General features: G+C 51.3%; 1 protein-coding gene across 1 annotated transcript in view; it reads right to left on the bottom strand.

The window, feature by feature from the left end:
- Positions 1–1,443: 1,443 nt before the first annotated feature.
- The window catches only part of zbtb1 (zinc finger and BTB domain containing 1), a 32,032-nt gene continuing 18,883 nt past the window's right edge, over positions 1,444–14,592 (bottom strand). The window contains exon 2 of the mRNA XM_070877603.1: positions 1,444–3,921. Within this exon, the coding sequence (XP_070733704.1) occupies positions 1,648–3,894 (2,247 nt within the window). The 5' untranslated portion in view covers positions 3,895–3,921 and the 3' untranslated portion in view covers positions 1,444–1,647. The remainder of the gene's footprint in view (positions 3,922–14,592) is intronic.

The raw sequence follows: 14,592 nt of genomic DNA, 5'->3' as shown, positions 1-14,592 counted from the left end.
AATGACTAATTTCCCCTCTGGTGTTCTTGCCAAATGCTCTCGAACATCAGAACGCTTATTGCTTGATAACCTACCTTATCTTTAGTTATCAAGATCGGCTAAAAGATTTGGGACGCTACACTTGAGAAGTGCAGACAGGGGTGATCTGATCGAGGTTTATAAGATAATGAAGAGAATAGATTGTGTTCCAATTAACAGTTTGTTCCAATTAAATAGGTTAGGCAGGACCAGGGGTCACAAATCTAAGTTGTACAAGGCCCAATGTAGGTTCGATGTCAGAGAATAGTGGGCCTCAGGAACAGGCTGTGGATGCCGACTCCCTGAATTCCCTCAAGAGAGAGCTGGACCTGTTTCTGTCTGGGCTGGAGATTACCTCTTACAGAAGGGTAGGTACTGCAGGGAATTCAGGGCCACAGTGATCTCCTGGACGAGTTTCGATTGCCTAGATGGGTCGGAGAGGAATTTCCCAGATTTTTCCACCCCCACCCCCCAGGAAATCACATGGTTTCGGGTGGGGTGGTGAGTATATATTGTGATCGACAGGTATTGCAATGGTGTGGGACAAGCACGATAGACCTATCTGTCACTGTTCGTATGCATGTTCATACCAGGGTCTCTTACTGACGGAGAAGGAAATTAGCCCATCATTTGCCGATGCAAGAGGTGTATTTCATCAAAAAAAACAGTTGTGTTTTTACAAAGGTTCAAATTCCCAACTCAACGGGGAAAGCACCAATCAGATCTTTTCAATCAAACACCGCCTAGTAACCGATGTGATATACAAAGTTTGAGTATTACAGCATGGAATTAATGTCACCAGTGTCAGTTCCTCCCCAAGGGTCAGTGGTTGAGTGTGGTACTGAATCAAACAATCCCACAATATCCCACGTCCCAAGTGAACTGGTCTCACCCTGGTCCCGAACTGCTGCTGCTCCTATTGGTCTCAGTGTCGCGGGAAAGAATGATCCTGGGCTCCTGCTGCCAAAGGGGAGGGGAATGTCGGATGAGCACAGGTGATGGCTTCCACAGTCAAACAGCCTGCTGACAGGCACTGTCTTATTTCGCACATAAAGAGCCTGGACATGGGAGGCCTGTACACCCCAACAAGCGTCAACACCTGGGGGCGGGGGGGGGGGGGGGGGAAGGGAGGGGGAAGAGAAGGGAGGGAGGAAGAGAAGCGAGGGAGAGAGGGAGGGAGGAAGAGAAAGAGGGGGGAAAGAGGAGGGAGGGAGGGGAAGGGAGGGAGGGAGGGGAAGGGAGGGAGGGAGGGGAAGGGAGGGAGGGAGGGGAAGGGAGGGAGGGAGGGGAAGGGAGGGAGAAGGGGAAGGGAGGGAGGGAGGGAGGGGAAGGGAGGGAGAGGAGGGAGGGAAGGGAAGGGAGGGAGGGAGAGGAGGGAGGGAGGGAGAGGAGGGAGGGAGGGGAAGGGAGGGAGGGGAAGGGAGGGAGAGGAGGGAGGGAGAGAAGGAAGGGAGGGAGGGAGAGGGGGGGAGAACAGGAAGGTGGTGGGGGAAAAGAGTAGGAAGGCAGGGAGGAAGAGAAGGCAGGGAGGGGAGGAAAGAGGTGAAAATTCCTCGTAACAAAACAGATTGCCGTTGTGGGCAGGTGCGGGGAAACGCTCGGTGCCCCCATCAGCGGGCGGTGGGGGGCTCACACTTTCTTGGCATGGCTGGTCAGGTGGTGCACGGTCAGGTCCTTCTTGAGCTTGAACTTCTCGCCGCACACGGCGCAGGCGTGGAGGTGAACGTCCGTGTGGCGCTCCAGCAGCTGGCCATCCCCGAACACCTGGAAGCAGACCTCGCAGATGGCCTCGCCGCCGGCCAGGTGGGACACCAGGTGGCGCAGGTGGTCGTGCTTACGGTAGCTGCCCTGGCCGCAGCTGGGGCAGACGTAGCGGGCGTCGCCCCGGTGCATGTCGAGGTGCAGGCGCAGCAGGCGCTCGCGCAGGAATTCCTTGCCGCAGATCTGGCAGGCGAACTCCTTCTCCTTGGTGTGGGTGGTGAAGTGCTCGCGCAGGTGGCAGCGCTGGTAGAAGCCCTTGCCGCAGATGTTGCAGACGTGCTTGCGGCGGTCGTTGCGCTGGGCGGCGGCGGCGGCGGTCACAGCCGCGGCCTCACGGCCCGACTGGCCGAACATGCAGCGGGAGACGTGCTCGACCCACAGCTTCTCCTGGTCGAAGACCCGGGCGCACTGCGGGCACTGGAAGGTCCGGCCAGCGTGACGGTACATGTGCTCCTGGAGCTGGCCGCGCTGCTTGAAGCTGCCGCCGCACACCTGGCAGGCGAAGCGGGCGGGGAGGCCCCCGCCGCCGGGCGAGGGCTCGCCGGCGGGGGGCGGGGCAGGGGAGAGGGTCAGCTCGCCCCCGGCCTGCCAGTCGAAGAGGGGCTCGCGGGCGCCCAGGCAGCGCTCCGCGTGCTCCCGCAGGCGCCCGCCCTTCACCAGGATTCGGCCACATTTGCCGCAGGCGCACACGCTCTCCACGTGGTGCGCCACGTAGTGGGCGGCGCGCTCGCTCTCCAGCAGCGGCGCGGCACACAGCTCGCAGGCCGGCCCCAGGGGGCTGCCGTCCCCCTCTTCCTCCTCCCCGCTCGGCTCCATCTTCAGGACACTTTCCAGCCCGTCGTCGTCGTCATCGTCGTCCTCCTCCTCCTCCTCCTCCTCCTCCTCCTCGTCTTCCTCCTCGTCCTCGTCCTCCTCCTTCCCGTCCACCGTCCAGCTGGAGTGCCCCTTGACCACCCGGTAGACGCCGCCCACGCCCGCCCTGCGCGGGGCAGGGAAGCCGGCGTAGAGCTTGCCGGCGCCCTCGAAGGCCATCCGCCCGTCCTTCTCCTCGTCGTCGTCGGAGGGCAGCTCGGCGTCGTCCACCACCTGCACCACGGTGATGTCGCCGAGGTCGACAGCCGCCGTGTCCTCGGGCTCCGCCTTCACCAGCCGCGTGCTGGTCGCCGTGTCCCTCAGCTCGCCCCTGGAGTCGGCGTCGTTCTCCGAGCTCTCCTCGGTCGGGACCCCCGAGGAGTCCGCCCGGCCCCGGGGGTCCTCGGCGGCGCGGTCGGGACCGCCCTCCTCTCCCGCCGCCGCCGCCGCCGCCCCCCCGCCGGGCCTGGGCGGCGCCCGCCGGTTGTTGCACGTCAGCCCGTGCTCGTTGAGCAGCCGCTCGCAGCTGAAGACGAAGCCGCAGCAGTCGCAGGTGTAGCGTTTGCCGAAGCGGTGGTGGTGCCGCCCCTTCAGCCCCGGGCGGCTGGGCTTGCGGGGGGGAGGCGGCGGAGGCGGGGGGCTGGCGGCCGGCGGCTTCCTGGGCGCGCGCTCGGCGCTGGACGAGGGCAGCGGCGGCGGGAGGGGCGGCGGCGGAGGCGGCGGCGGGAGGCCATCGCGGAGCCCGTTGACCTCGGGGCTGAGCTCCCGCCAGCCCCTCTTCCTGGGCTCCTCCGGCCGGCCCAGCGGATCGCCGTACATGCGGACCCCGAACATCATGGAGCCCTTGGCCTGGGCGAAGGCCAAGGGCGGCGACTCGAGCGGCCTACCGCCCCCGGCGCCGCTGCTGCTCTCCCGCAGCTCGTCCAGGCTCTTGGGCACGTAGTAGAGCTGCAGGAAGGTCATGGCGGAACGCAGCTCCTCGAAGTCAGAGGGGACGCTCACCAGCCTCCCCAGGTACATGATCTGCAGGATCAGGTCAAAGCACTCGGCACTGATGTTGACATTGCTCAGGCTGAGGTTGCCCGTCAGCTGCTGCTGTCCGATGAACATCATGCGGAAGTAGGAGCTGCAGGCAGTCAGCACCGCCCTGTGGGCCCGGAAGTAGATGTCGTTGATAATGATGCAGCAGTCACACAGGAAGCCCCATTCCCTCTGGTTGTTCAGCTGCTGGAGGACATAGTCACTGTGGCTCTGCCTTGGCATCCTGGACAACCAATCTCAAGCAGCCTCCTGGAAGGAAGGAAGAAAGAAAAAGATTCGAACCATTGCAAGAGATTAACCGTAGCATAGTACAGGACAGGAGCAGGCCATTCGGCCCATCAAGTCTGTGCCCGCCCTTTCGAAGAGCAACTGTTCTTTCCCCATGTCCCTGCAAGTATTTCTCTTCTCATCTTTCGGATGAGACGTTAAGAGAGCAGATGGGGCCTCGGTTTAAGTGGACATAAAAGATCCCATGGCACTATTTCGAAGATTAGAGGAGTTATCCCGTGTGTCCTGGGGCCAATATTTATCCCTCAAATCAACATAACAAAAACAGATTATCTGGTCATTACGTACCGCAAATGTAACGCCCCTATTTAAAAAAGGAGGCAGACAAAAAGCAGGAAACTATAGACCAGTTAGCCTACCATCTGTCGTTGGGAAAATGCTGGAGTCCATTATTAAGGAAGCAGTAGTGGGACATTTGGAAAAGCATGATTCAATCAAGCAGAGTCAGCATGGTTTTATGAAAGGGAAATCCTGTTTGACAAATTTGCTGGGGTTCTTTTGAGGATGTAATGAGCAGGGTGGATAAGGGGGAACCAGTGGATGTGGTGTATTTGGATTTCCAGAAGGCATTCGATAAGGTGCCACATAAAATGTTACTGCACAAGATAAAAGCTCACGGGGTTGGGGGTAATATATTAGCATGGATAGAGGATTGGCTAACTAACAGAAAACAGTCGGGATAAATGGGCCATTTTCCAGTTGGCAAACAGTGACTAGTGGGGTGCTGCAGGGATCAGTGCTGGGACCCCAACTATTTACAATCTATATTAATGACTTGGATGAAGGGACCGAGTGTAATGTAGCCAAGTTTGCTGATGATACAAAAATGGGTGGGAAAGCAAATTGTGAGGAGGACACAAAAAATCTGCAAAGGGATATAGACAGGCTAAGTGAGTGGGCAAACATTTGGCAGATGGAGTATAATGTGGTAAAATGTGAGGTTATCCACTTTGGCAGAAATAATAGAAAAGCAAATTATATTTTAAGTGGAGAAAAATTGCAAAGTGCTTCAGTACAGAGGGACCCGGGGGGCCTTGTGCATGAAACACAAAATGTTAGTATGCAGGTACAAATGGAATGTTGGCCTTTATTGCAAGGGGGCTAGAGTATAAAAGCAGAGAAGTCCTGCTACAACTGTACAGGGTATTGGTGAGGCCATACCTGGAGTACTGCGTGTAGTTTTGGTCTCCGTATTTAAGGAAGGATATACTTGCATTGGAGGCTGTTCGGAGAAGGTTCGCTAGGTTGATTCCGGAGATGAGGGGGTTGACTTATGAAGATAGGTTGAGCTTATACACATTGGAGTTCAGAAGAATAAGAGGTGATCTTATTGAAACATATAAGATAATGAGGGGGCTCGACAAGGTGGATGTAGAGAGGATATTTCCACTCATAGGGGAAACTAAAACAAGGGGACATAGTCTCAGATAAGGGGCCGTCCATTTAAAACTGAAATGAGGAGGAATTTTTTCTCAGAGAGTTGTAAATCTGTGGAATTCTCTGCCCCAGAGAGTTGTGGAGGCTGGGTCATTGAATGTATTTAAAGCGGAGATTGACAGATTTTTGAGCGATAAGGGGATAAGGGTTATGGGGAGTGGGCAGGGAAGTGGAACTGAGTCCATGATCAGATCAGCCATGATCTTATTGAATAGCGGAGCAGGCTCGAGAGGCCAAATGGCCTACTCCTGCTCCTATTTCTTATGTTCTTATGTTCATATTATCACATTGCTGTTTGTGGGAGCTTGCTGTGCACAAATTGGCTGCCGTGTTTCCGACATTACAACAGTGACTACACTCCAAAAATACTTGATTGGGCTTTGAGATGTCCGATGGTCGTGAAAGGCGCTATATAAACGCAAGTCTTTCTTTCTTCCTTCAAGTGTTTATCCAAGTCCCATTTGAAGGCTACTATTGAATCTGTATTCTTCACTCTACCAGGGAGTGCATTCCAATCGATGCATAAAAAACTTTTCCTCATGGCGCCTCTGGTTATTTTGTCAATCACCCTCTCGTTATCGACCCTTAAGCCATTGCAAACCGATAAGATTGAGAAATTCTCATCCTCGTGTTCAAATCCCTCCTTATCTCTGTAATCTCCAGCCCTACAACCCACCGAGGGAGGCAGAGAGACAGAGAGCGAGGGAGACAGACAGACAGACAGAGAGACAGGGAGGGAGGGAGAGGGAGGGGGAAGAGAGAGAGGGGCGGGGAGGGGGAGGGACGAGGGGAGAGTGGGGAGACATTCTGGGTGGTGGAGAGGGCGAACAGCCAAAGGTCGTGGTCCATATCCGTACCAATGACATAGGTAGAAAGAGGGATGAGAATAGGGACCTACGAGAGATTAAAAAGCAGGAACTCAAAAGGTAGTAATCTCTGGATTGCTCCCAGTGCCACGAGCTAGTGAGTACAGAAATAGGAGGATACAACAGGTGAATGCGTGGCTGGAGAGATGGTGCAGGAGGGAGGGCTTTAGATTCCTGAGGCATTGGGACCGTTTCTGGAGGAGGTGGGACCTGTACAGGCCGGACGGGTTCCTCAACAGAGCCAGGACCAATATCCTCACGGGCGGTGGGGGGGTTTGCTAGTGCTGTTGGGGAGGGTTTAAACTAGCTCGGCAATGGGATGGGAACCTGAAAGTAGATTCAGAAGGGAGAGAAGCAAAGCTGTAATTGGAAATCAGAAAATTAGAAAGTGAATTTGGAAGGCAGAGGAAACAAAGGCTAGAAAATAGACAACAACGAAGTTTGGCCGTGCTAAATGGTAAATACTTCAATGCAAGGAGTCTCGGGAATAAGGCAGACGAGCCGAGAGCAGAGATAGACACTTGGGAGTACGATATTATAGCTGTTACTGAGACATGGCTGAAAGGGCAGGTATGGCAGGTCAGCGTTCCTGGGTACAGGGTTTTCAGACGGGATAGAGAGAGGGTAACAAAGGAGAGGGGGGGTCGCAGTATTAATTAAAGAAACAATTACAGCTGTGAGGAGGGATGATATGTTAGAGGGATCATCAAATGAGGCAATATGGGTTGAATTGAAGAACAAAAAAGGGACGATCACACTGCTGGGAGTGTACTGTAAATGCCCAGTCAGTCAGAGGGAGACAGAAGAATATGTAGGCATATTTCTGAGATGTGCAAATACTATAGGGCAGCAATAGTAGGGGATTTCATCTACCCTAACATTAACTGGGATAGAAGTAGTGTGAAAGGTATAGAGGGTGCAGAATTACTAAAATGCATTCAGGAGAACTTTTTTAGCCAGTATGTAGCAAGCCCAACATGGGAGGGGGTGGTTCTGGACTTAATTTCAGGAAATGACGCTGGGCAAGTGGAAGGGGTATCAGTGGGAGAGCATTTTGGTACTAGTGATCAAAATTAAGTAAGATTTAGGGTAGTTATGGAAAAGGACAAGGATAGATCAGGAATAAAAGTTCTCAATTGGGGAAAAGCAAATTTTATGACGTTGAGGTGGGATTTGGCCATAGGGTGGACTGGAAACAGCTACTTGATGTAAATCAGTGTCAGAGCAGTGGGAGGCCTTCAAGGAGGAGATCCTGAGGGTACAGAGTAAGTATGTTCCCTTAAAGAAAAAGGGTGGGACCAACAAATCTAGAGCCCCAATATCAAGGGGTATACAGGGTAGGTTAAAGAAAAATAGGGAGGCTTATGACAGATACCGAGGGCTCAATGCTGCAGAAACCCTAGAGGGGTATAGAAAGTGCAGGGGTGCAATTAAAAAGGGAATTAGGAAAACAAAGAGAGGACATGAAAACATTTTGGCAAGGAAAATCAAGGAAAACCCAAAGATGTTTTATAAATTCACTGAGCAAGAGGATAACTAAAGAAAGAGTAGGGCCTATTAGAGACCTTAAAGGTAATCTGTGTGTGGAGGTGGAAGACGTGGGTATGCTTCTTAATGAATACTTTGCATCTGTTTTCACAAAGGCGAGGGGTGATGCAGACATTGCAATCAGGGAGGAGGACTGTGAAATATTAGATGAAATAAACAGTGAGAAAGGACATAATAAGGGGTTTAGCAGATTTGAAAATGGATAAATCCCCAGGCCCGGATGAAATGTATCCTAGGCTGTTAAGCGAAGCAAAAGAGGAAATAGTGGAGGACTGTTAATGTTGTACCTTTGTTTAAAAAAGGAGAAAGGGATAGACCGAGTAATTACAGGCCAGTCAGTCCAACTTAAGTGGTGGGAAAATTATTGGAGAAAATTCTAAATCTTCATTTGGAAAGACATGGATTAATTGGGGACAGTCAGCATGGATTTGTCAAGGGCAGGTCATGTCTGACTAACTTGACTGAATTTTTTGAGGAGGTAACTAGGAGGGCCGATGAGGGTACTGGGTTTGATGTAGTGTATATGGACTTTAGCAAGGCTTTTGATAAGGTCCGACATGGCAGACTGGTCACGAAAGTAAAAGCTCATGGGATCCAAGTTGGATCCAGAATTGGCTTAGCGGTAGGAAGCAAAGGGTAATGGTTGATGGGTGTTTTTGTGACTGGAAGGCTGTTTTCAGTGGGGTTCCGCAGGGCTCAGTGCTGGGTCCCTTGCTTTTTTAGAAACATAGAAACATAGAAAAATAGGTGCAGGAGTAGGCCATTCGACTCTTCGAGCCTGTACCGCCATTCAATAAGATCATGGCTGATCATTCCTTCAGTACCCCTTTCCTGCTTTCTCTCCAAACCCCTTGATCCCCTTAACCGTAAGAGCCGTATCTAACTCCCTCTTGAATATATCCAGTGAACTGGCATCAACAACTCTCTGCGGCAGGGAATTCCACAGGTTAACAACTCTCCGAGTGAAGAAGTTTCTCCTCATCTCAGTCCTAAATGGCCTACCCCTTATTCTAAGACTATGTCCCCTGGTTCTGGACTTCCCCAACATCGGGAACATTCTTCCCGCATCTAACCTGTCCAGTCCCGTCAGAATCTTATATGTTTCTATGAGATCGCCTCTCATCCTTCTAAACTCCAGTGAATAAAGGCCCAGTTGATCCAGTCTCTCCTCATATGTCAGTCCTGCCATCCCTGGAATCAGTCTGGTGAACCTTCGCTGCACTCCCTCAATAGCAAGAACGTCCTTTCTCAGACTAGGAGACCAAAACTGAACACAATATTCCAGGTGAGGCCTCACCAAGGCCCTGTACAACTTCAGTAAGACCTCCCTGCTTCTATATTCAAATCCCCTAGCTCTGAAGGCCAACATACCATTTGCCTTCTTCACCGCCTGCTGTACCTGCATGCCTACTTTCAGTGACTGATGAACCATGACACCCAGGTCTCGTTGCACCTCCCCTTTTCCTAATCTGCCGCCATTCAGATAATATTCTGCCTTCGTGTTTTTGCCCCCAAAATGGATAACCTCACATTTATCCACATTATACTGCATCTGCCATGCATTTGCCCACTCACCTAACCTGTCCAAGTCACCCTGCAGCCTCTTAGCGTCCTCCTCACAGCTCAAACCACCACCCAGTTTAGTGTCATCTGCAAACTTGGATATATTACACTCTATTAGAAACATAGAAAATAGGTGCAGGAGTAGGCCATTCGGCCCTTCGAGCCTGCACCGCCATTCAATGAGTTCATGGCTGAACATGCAACTTCAGTACCCCATCCTTCATCCAAATCGTTAATGTATATTGTAAAGAGCTGGGGTCCCAGCACTGAGCCCTGCGGCACTCCACTAGTCACTGCCTGCCATTCTGAAAAGGACCCGTTTATCCCGACTCTCTGCTTCCTGTCTGCCAATCAGTTCCCTATCCACGTCAGTATATTACCCCCAATACCATGTGCTTTGACTTTGCACAACAATCTCTTGTGTGGGACCTTGTCAAAAGCCTTCTGAAAGTCCAAATACACATCATCCACTGGTTCTCTCTTGTCCACTCTGCTAGTTACATCTTTAAAAAATTCCAGAAGATTCGTCAAGCATGATTTCCCTTTCATAAATCCATGCTGACTTGATCCGATCCTGTCACTGCTTTCCAAATGCGCTGCTATTTCATCCTTCATGATCAATTCCAACATTTTCCCCCCTACTGATGTCAAGCTAACCAGTCTATAATTACCCATTTTCTCTCTCTCTCCTTTTTTAAAAAGTGGTGTTAAATTAGCTACCCTCCAGTCCATGGGAGCTGATCCAGAGTCGATAGACTGTTGGATAATGATCACCAATGCATCCACTATTTCTTGGGCCACTTCCTTGAGCACTCTGGGATATAGACTATCAGGCCCCGGGGATTTATCGGCCTTCAATCCCATCAATTTCCCTAAAACAATTTCCCACCGAATAAGGATATCATTCAGTTCCTCCTTCTCATTAGACCCACTGTCCCCTAGTACCTTCTGAAGGTTATTTGTATCTTCCTTCGTGAAGACAGAACCGAAGTATTTGTTCAATTGGTCTGCCATTTCTTTGTTCCCCATTATAAATTCACCTGAATCCAACTGCAAGGGACCTACGTTTGTCTTTACTAATCTTTTTCTCTTCACATATTTATAGAAGCTTTTGCAGTCAGTTTTTATAGTCCCTGCAAGCTTCTGCTCGTACTCTATTTTCCCCCTCTTAATTAAACCCTTAGTCCTCCTCTGTTGAATTCTAAATTTCTCCCAGTCCTCAGGTTTGTTGCTTTTTCTAGCCAATTTATTTGCCTCTTCCTTGGCTTTAACACTATCCTTAATTTCCTTTGTTAGTCATGGCTGAGCCACCTTCCCAGTTTTATTTTTACTCCAGACAGGGATGTACATTTGTTGAAGTTCATCCATGTGATTTTTAAATGTTTGCCATTGCCTATCCACCGTCAACCCTTTTAGTATCGTTTGCCAGTCTATTCTAGCCAATTCACACCTCATACCGTCGAAGTTACCTTTCCTTAAGTTCAGGACCCTAGTTTCCGAATTAACTTTGTCACTCTCCATCTTAATAAGGAATTCTACCATATTATGGTCACTTTTCCCTAAGGGGCCTCGCACAACAAGATTGCTAATTAATCCCTTCTCATTACACATTACCCAGTCTAGGATGGCCAGCTCCCTGGTTGGTTCCTCGACATATTGGTCGAGAAAACCATCCCTAATACACTCCAGGAAATCCTCCTCCACCGCATTGCTACCAGTTTGGTTAGCCCAATCAATATGTAGATTAAAGTCGCCCATGATAACCGCTGTACCTTTATTGCACACATCCCTTATTTCTTGCTTAATGCTGTCCCCAACCTCACTACTACTATTTGGTGGTCTGTACACAACTCCCACTAGCGTTTTCAGCCCTTTGGTATTCCGTAGCTCCACCCATACCGATTCCACATTATCCAGGCTAATGTCCTTCCTTACAATTGCATTGATTTCATCTTTAACCAGCAACGCCACCCCGCCTCCTTTTCCTTTATGTCTATCCTTCCTAAATGTTGAAAAGCCTTGGATGTTGAGTTCCCAGCCTTGGTCACCCTGGAGCCATGTCTCCGTGATGCCAACCACATCGTATCCGTTAACTGCTATCTGCGCAGTTAATTCATCCACCTTATTCCGAATACTCCTCGCATTGAGGCACAGAGCCTTCAGGTTTGTTTTTTTAAACACATTTTGCCCCTTTTGTGGTATCTATCAATGATTTGTTCTTGAATGTAGGGGGTATGATTAAGAAGTTTGCAGATTTCTATGATACAAAAATTGGCTTTGTTGTTGATAATGAAGAAGAAAGCTGTAGACTGGAGGAAGATATCAATCAACTGGTCAGGTGGGCAGTACAGTGGCAAATGGAATTCAATCTGGAGAAGTGTGAGGTAATGCATTTGGAGAGGGCTAAGAAGGCAAGGGAATAAACATTAAATGGTAGGACACTGAGAAACGTAGAGGAACAAAGGGACCTTGGAGTGCAGGTCCACAGATCCCTGAAGGTAGCAGGCCAGGTAGAGAAGATATTTAAGAAGGCATACGGAATACTTGCCTTTATTCACCGAGGCAGAGAATACAAGAGCAGGGAGGTATTAGCTATGAGGAAAGATTGGACAGGCTGAATTGCTTTCTTTTAAACAGAGGAGGCTGAGGTGAGACCTGATTGAGGTGTATAAAATTGGGCTCAATTTTGCCCAAGCCCGTTTTCTGGCATATTGCCAAAGTTACGCCGGGTTTTTAGGTCCAGAAATGCGGCAGAAATTGTTGTACTAACTTTCCCTGATCTTTATACTGCAATCCGGAGCCTCGCAGCGTGGCCAGATGCCCCGGGGGTGAGGGGGGGTGGAGCCTGCTGTCTGCGCCGAAAAACACAGCTGGGGCTTCTGCGCGTGCGCGGGAAAAAAAACTTAAGTTTTTGACGTCGCTGCTATTGACGTGCATGCGCAGTACAGCTCCGAGTTGGCAATCGAGAGGCCTCCAGACCGGGACCGGGACCGGGACCGGGTGCAGCAGCTTAAGGTAAGTGCGCATTTTTAAATTCCTATTCTACAGGGTTTACAGAGAAGCGCTCCCTCCTCCGCGGACCCTGGACCCGAGTGCTCTCCCGGTCCGCTCCGTTCCCCGCCCCTAGCCCAGGCCGAAGGGCTTGCTGGTCCATCCGCTCTCTCTCCTGGCCCAGATTGCCTTCCCGGTCCGCTCCGCTCCCCGCCCCTAGCCCAGGCCGAATGGCCTCCGATTTACTTACCTGCACCAAATTCTTGAACTCTCCGCAAGGGTTTTCCGGAGAGGCCACATGCGCTGAACAGAACTGGAGTAACTATCAGCTGGCCAAAGCTCACTAAATGGCCAGAGTTGGCGTAGGTGGCTGGTTACACCCCCTTTGGATGAAAAAAAAACTTAGCTAAAAAAATCGTAACTGAGTTATGCTGGTGAAAACTGATTGGGGAAACTGGGGATTTTTAAGTTAGGTCAGAAAAAGCAGCCTGCTCCAAAAAACACTGAGGAAAATCGAGCCTATTATGAGGGGCCTGGATAGAAAGGGCCTATTTCCCTGAGCAAAGGGGTCAACAACCAGGAGACATAGATTTAAAATAATTGGGGGGAGGTTGAGAGGGGATTTGAGGAAAAAGAATTTCACCCAGAGGGTGGTGGGGGTCTGGAACTCACTGCCTGAAAGGGTGGTAGAGGCAGAAACCCTCACCACATTTAAAAAGTACTTGGATGTGCACCTGAAGTGCCGTAACCGACAGGGCTACGGACCTAGAGCTGGAAAGTGGGATTAGGCTGGATAGGTCTTGGTCGGCCGGCATGGACACGATGGGCTGTAAATTTCCGTGCTGTAAATTTCTATGAATCTATGATACAGGTGGGGGCGAGCGGCCGTGGGGGTGGGAGCGAGCGAGACAGAGACAGAGACAGGGAAAGGGGTTGAGAGAGATAGAGACGGGGCGAGAGAGTCAGAGACGGGGAGAGGGGGAAGAAAGAGTCAGAGAGCGAGCGTGCGACAGGGAGAGAGAGAGAGAGAGAGAAAGAGAGAGAAAGCGCGAGATAGGGACGGGGAGAGCGGGAGAGAGAGTAAGCGACGGGGAGAGAGGGAGGGAGAGGGAGAGCGGGAGAGATGGGCTCTCGCTTTGTTTGAAGTGTAGTCATTGTTGTAATGTCGGAAACATGGCAGCCAATGTACACACAGCAAGATCTCACAAACAGCAACGGGATAATAGCAAATAATCTTATTTTTAAAGAGGTGAGGAATAAATATTGGCGAGGACCCTGATCTTCTTCAAAAAGTGCCATGGGATCTTGTACATCAACCCAAGAGAGCAGACGGGGCCTGGGTTTAACGTCTCAACCCACAGTGCAGCGCTCCCTCAGTACTGCCCCTCCGACAGTGCGGCGCTCCCTCAGTACTGCCCCTCCGACAATGCGGCGCTCCCTCAGTACTGCCCCTCCGACAGTGCGGCGCTCCCTCAGTACTGCCCCTCCGACAGTGCGGTGCTCCCTCAGTACTGCCCCTCCGACAGTGCGGCGCTCCCTCAGTACTGCCCCTCCGACAGTGCGGCGCTCCCTCAGTACTGCCCCTCCGACAGTGCGGCGCTCCCTCAGTACTGCCCCTCCGACAGTGCGGCGCTCCCTCAGTACTGCCCCTCCGACAGTGCGGCGCTCCCTCAGTACTGCCCCTCCGACAGTGCGGCGCTCCCTCAGTGCCCGGTGTGTCGACCTGGATTATGGGCTCAAGTGCTTCGCACTGTGCTAAGGTTGGTCTTGTCCTCACCTGACAAAACTAGATGATAAACAATTGCAGGAACCCTGGCTGATCTCCCCCTCACTAGCCCAGAGTAAGTTGTTGTTGTATTGCTTCTGCTCCCCCTCCTCGGCTAAATGTCTTCCTGCCCCACTCCACTGCCCCCACCCCGCCCTGCCCCGACTTCAGCAGACATGGGAGTGATGTCAGGTTAGACTATGAGGGCAGTGAGCAGTCGCCCGATTTAAAACGGCAGCAATACCAATCAACACAGCTGACAGTCACATGAGGGGAAAAACATTCCAAACTCACAGCGAGGAACAGGAAACATCTTCCTTCAATGTTATCATGTTTGCACATCTGGTCAAACCCAGGATAAAACACAACACTGGGGCTACGGAACGCTGTGATGCCGGGCCATTATCAACAACTTCAAACAACAAGACCATCAAACTCCACATCCCACACCCATTAGAAAAG

This window comes from Pristiophorus japonicus, chromosome 4, assembly GCF_044704955.1.
Source record: "Pristiophorus japonicus isolate sPriJap1 chromosome 4, sPriJap1.hap1, whole genome shotgun sequence".
Classification (NCBI taxonomy): Eukaryota; Metazoa; Chordata; class Chondrichthyes; family Pristiophoridae; genus Pristiophorus; species Pristiophorus japonicus.
The sequence above is the reverse complement of the archived record's forward strand: the minus strand, read 5'-3'. Positions and strand labels throughout refer to the sequence as shown.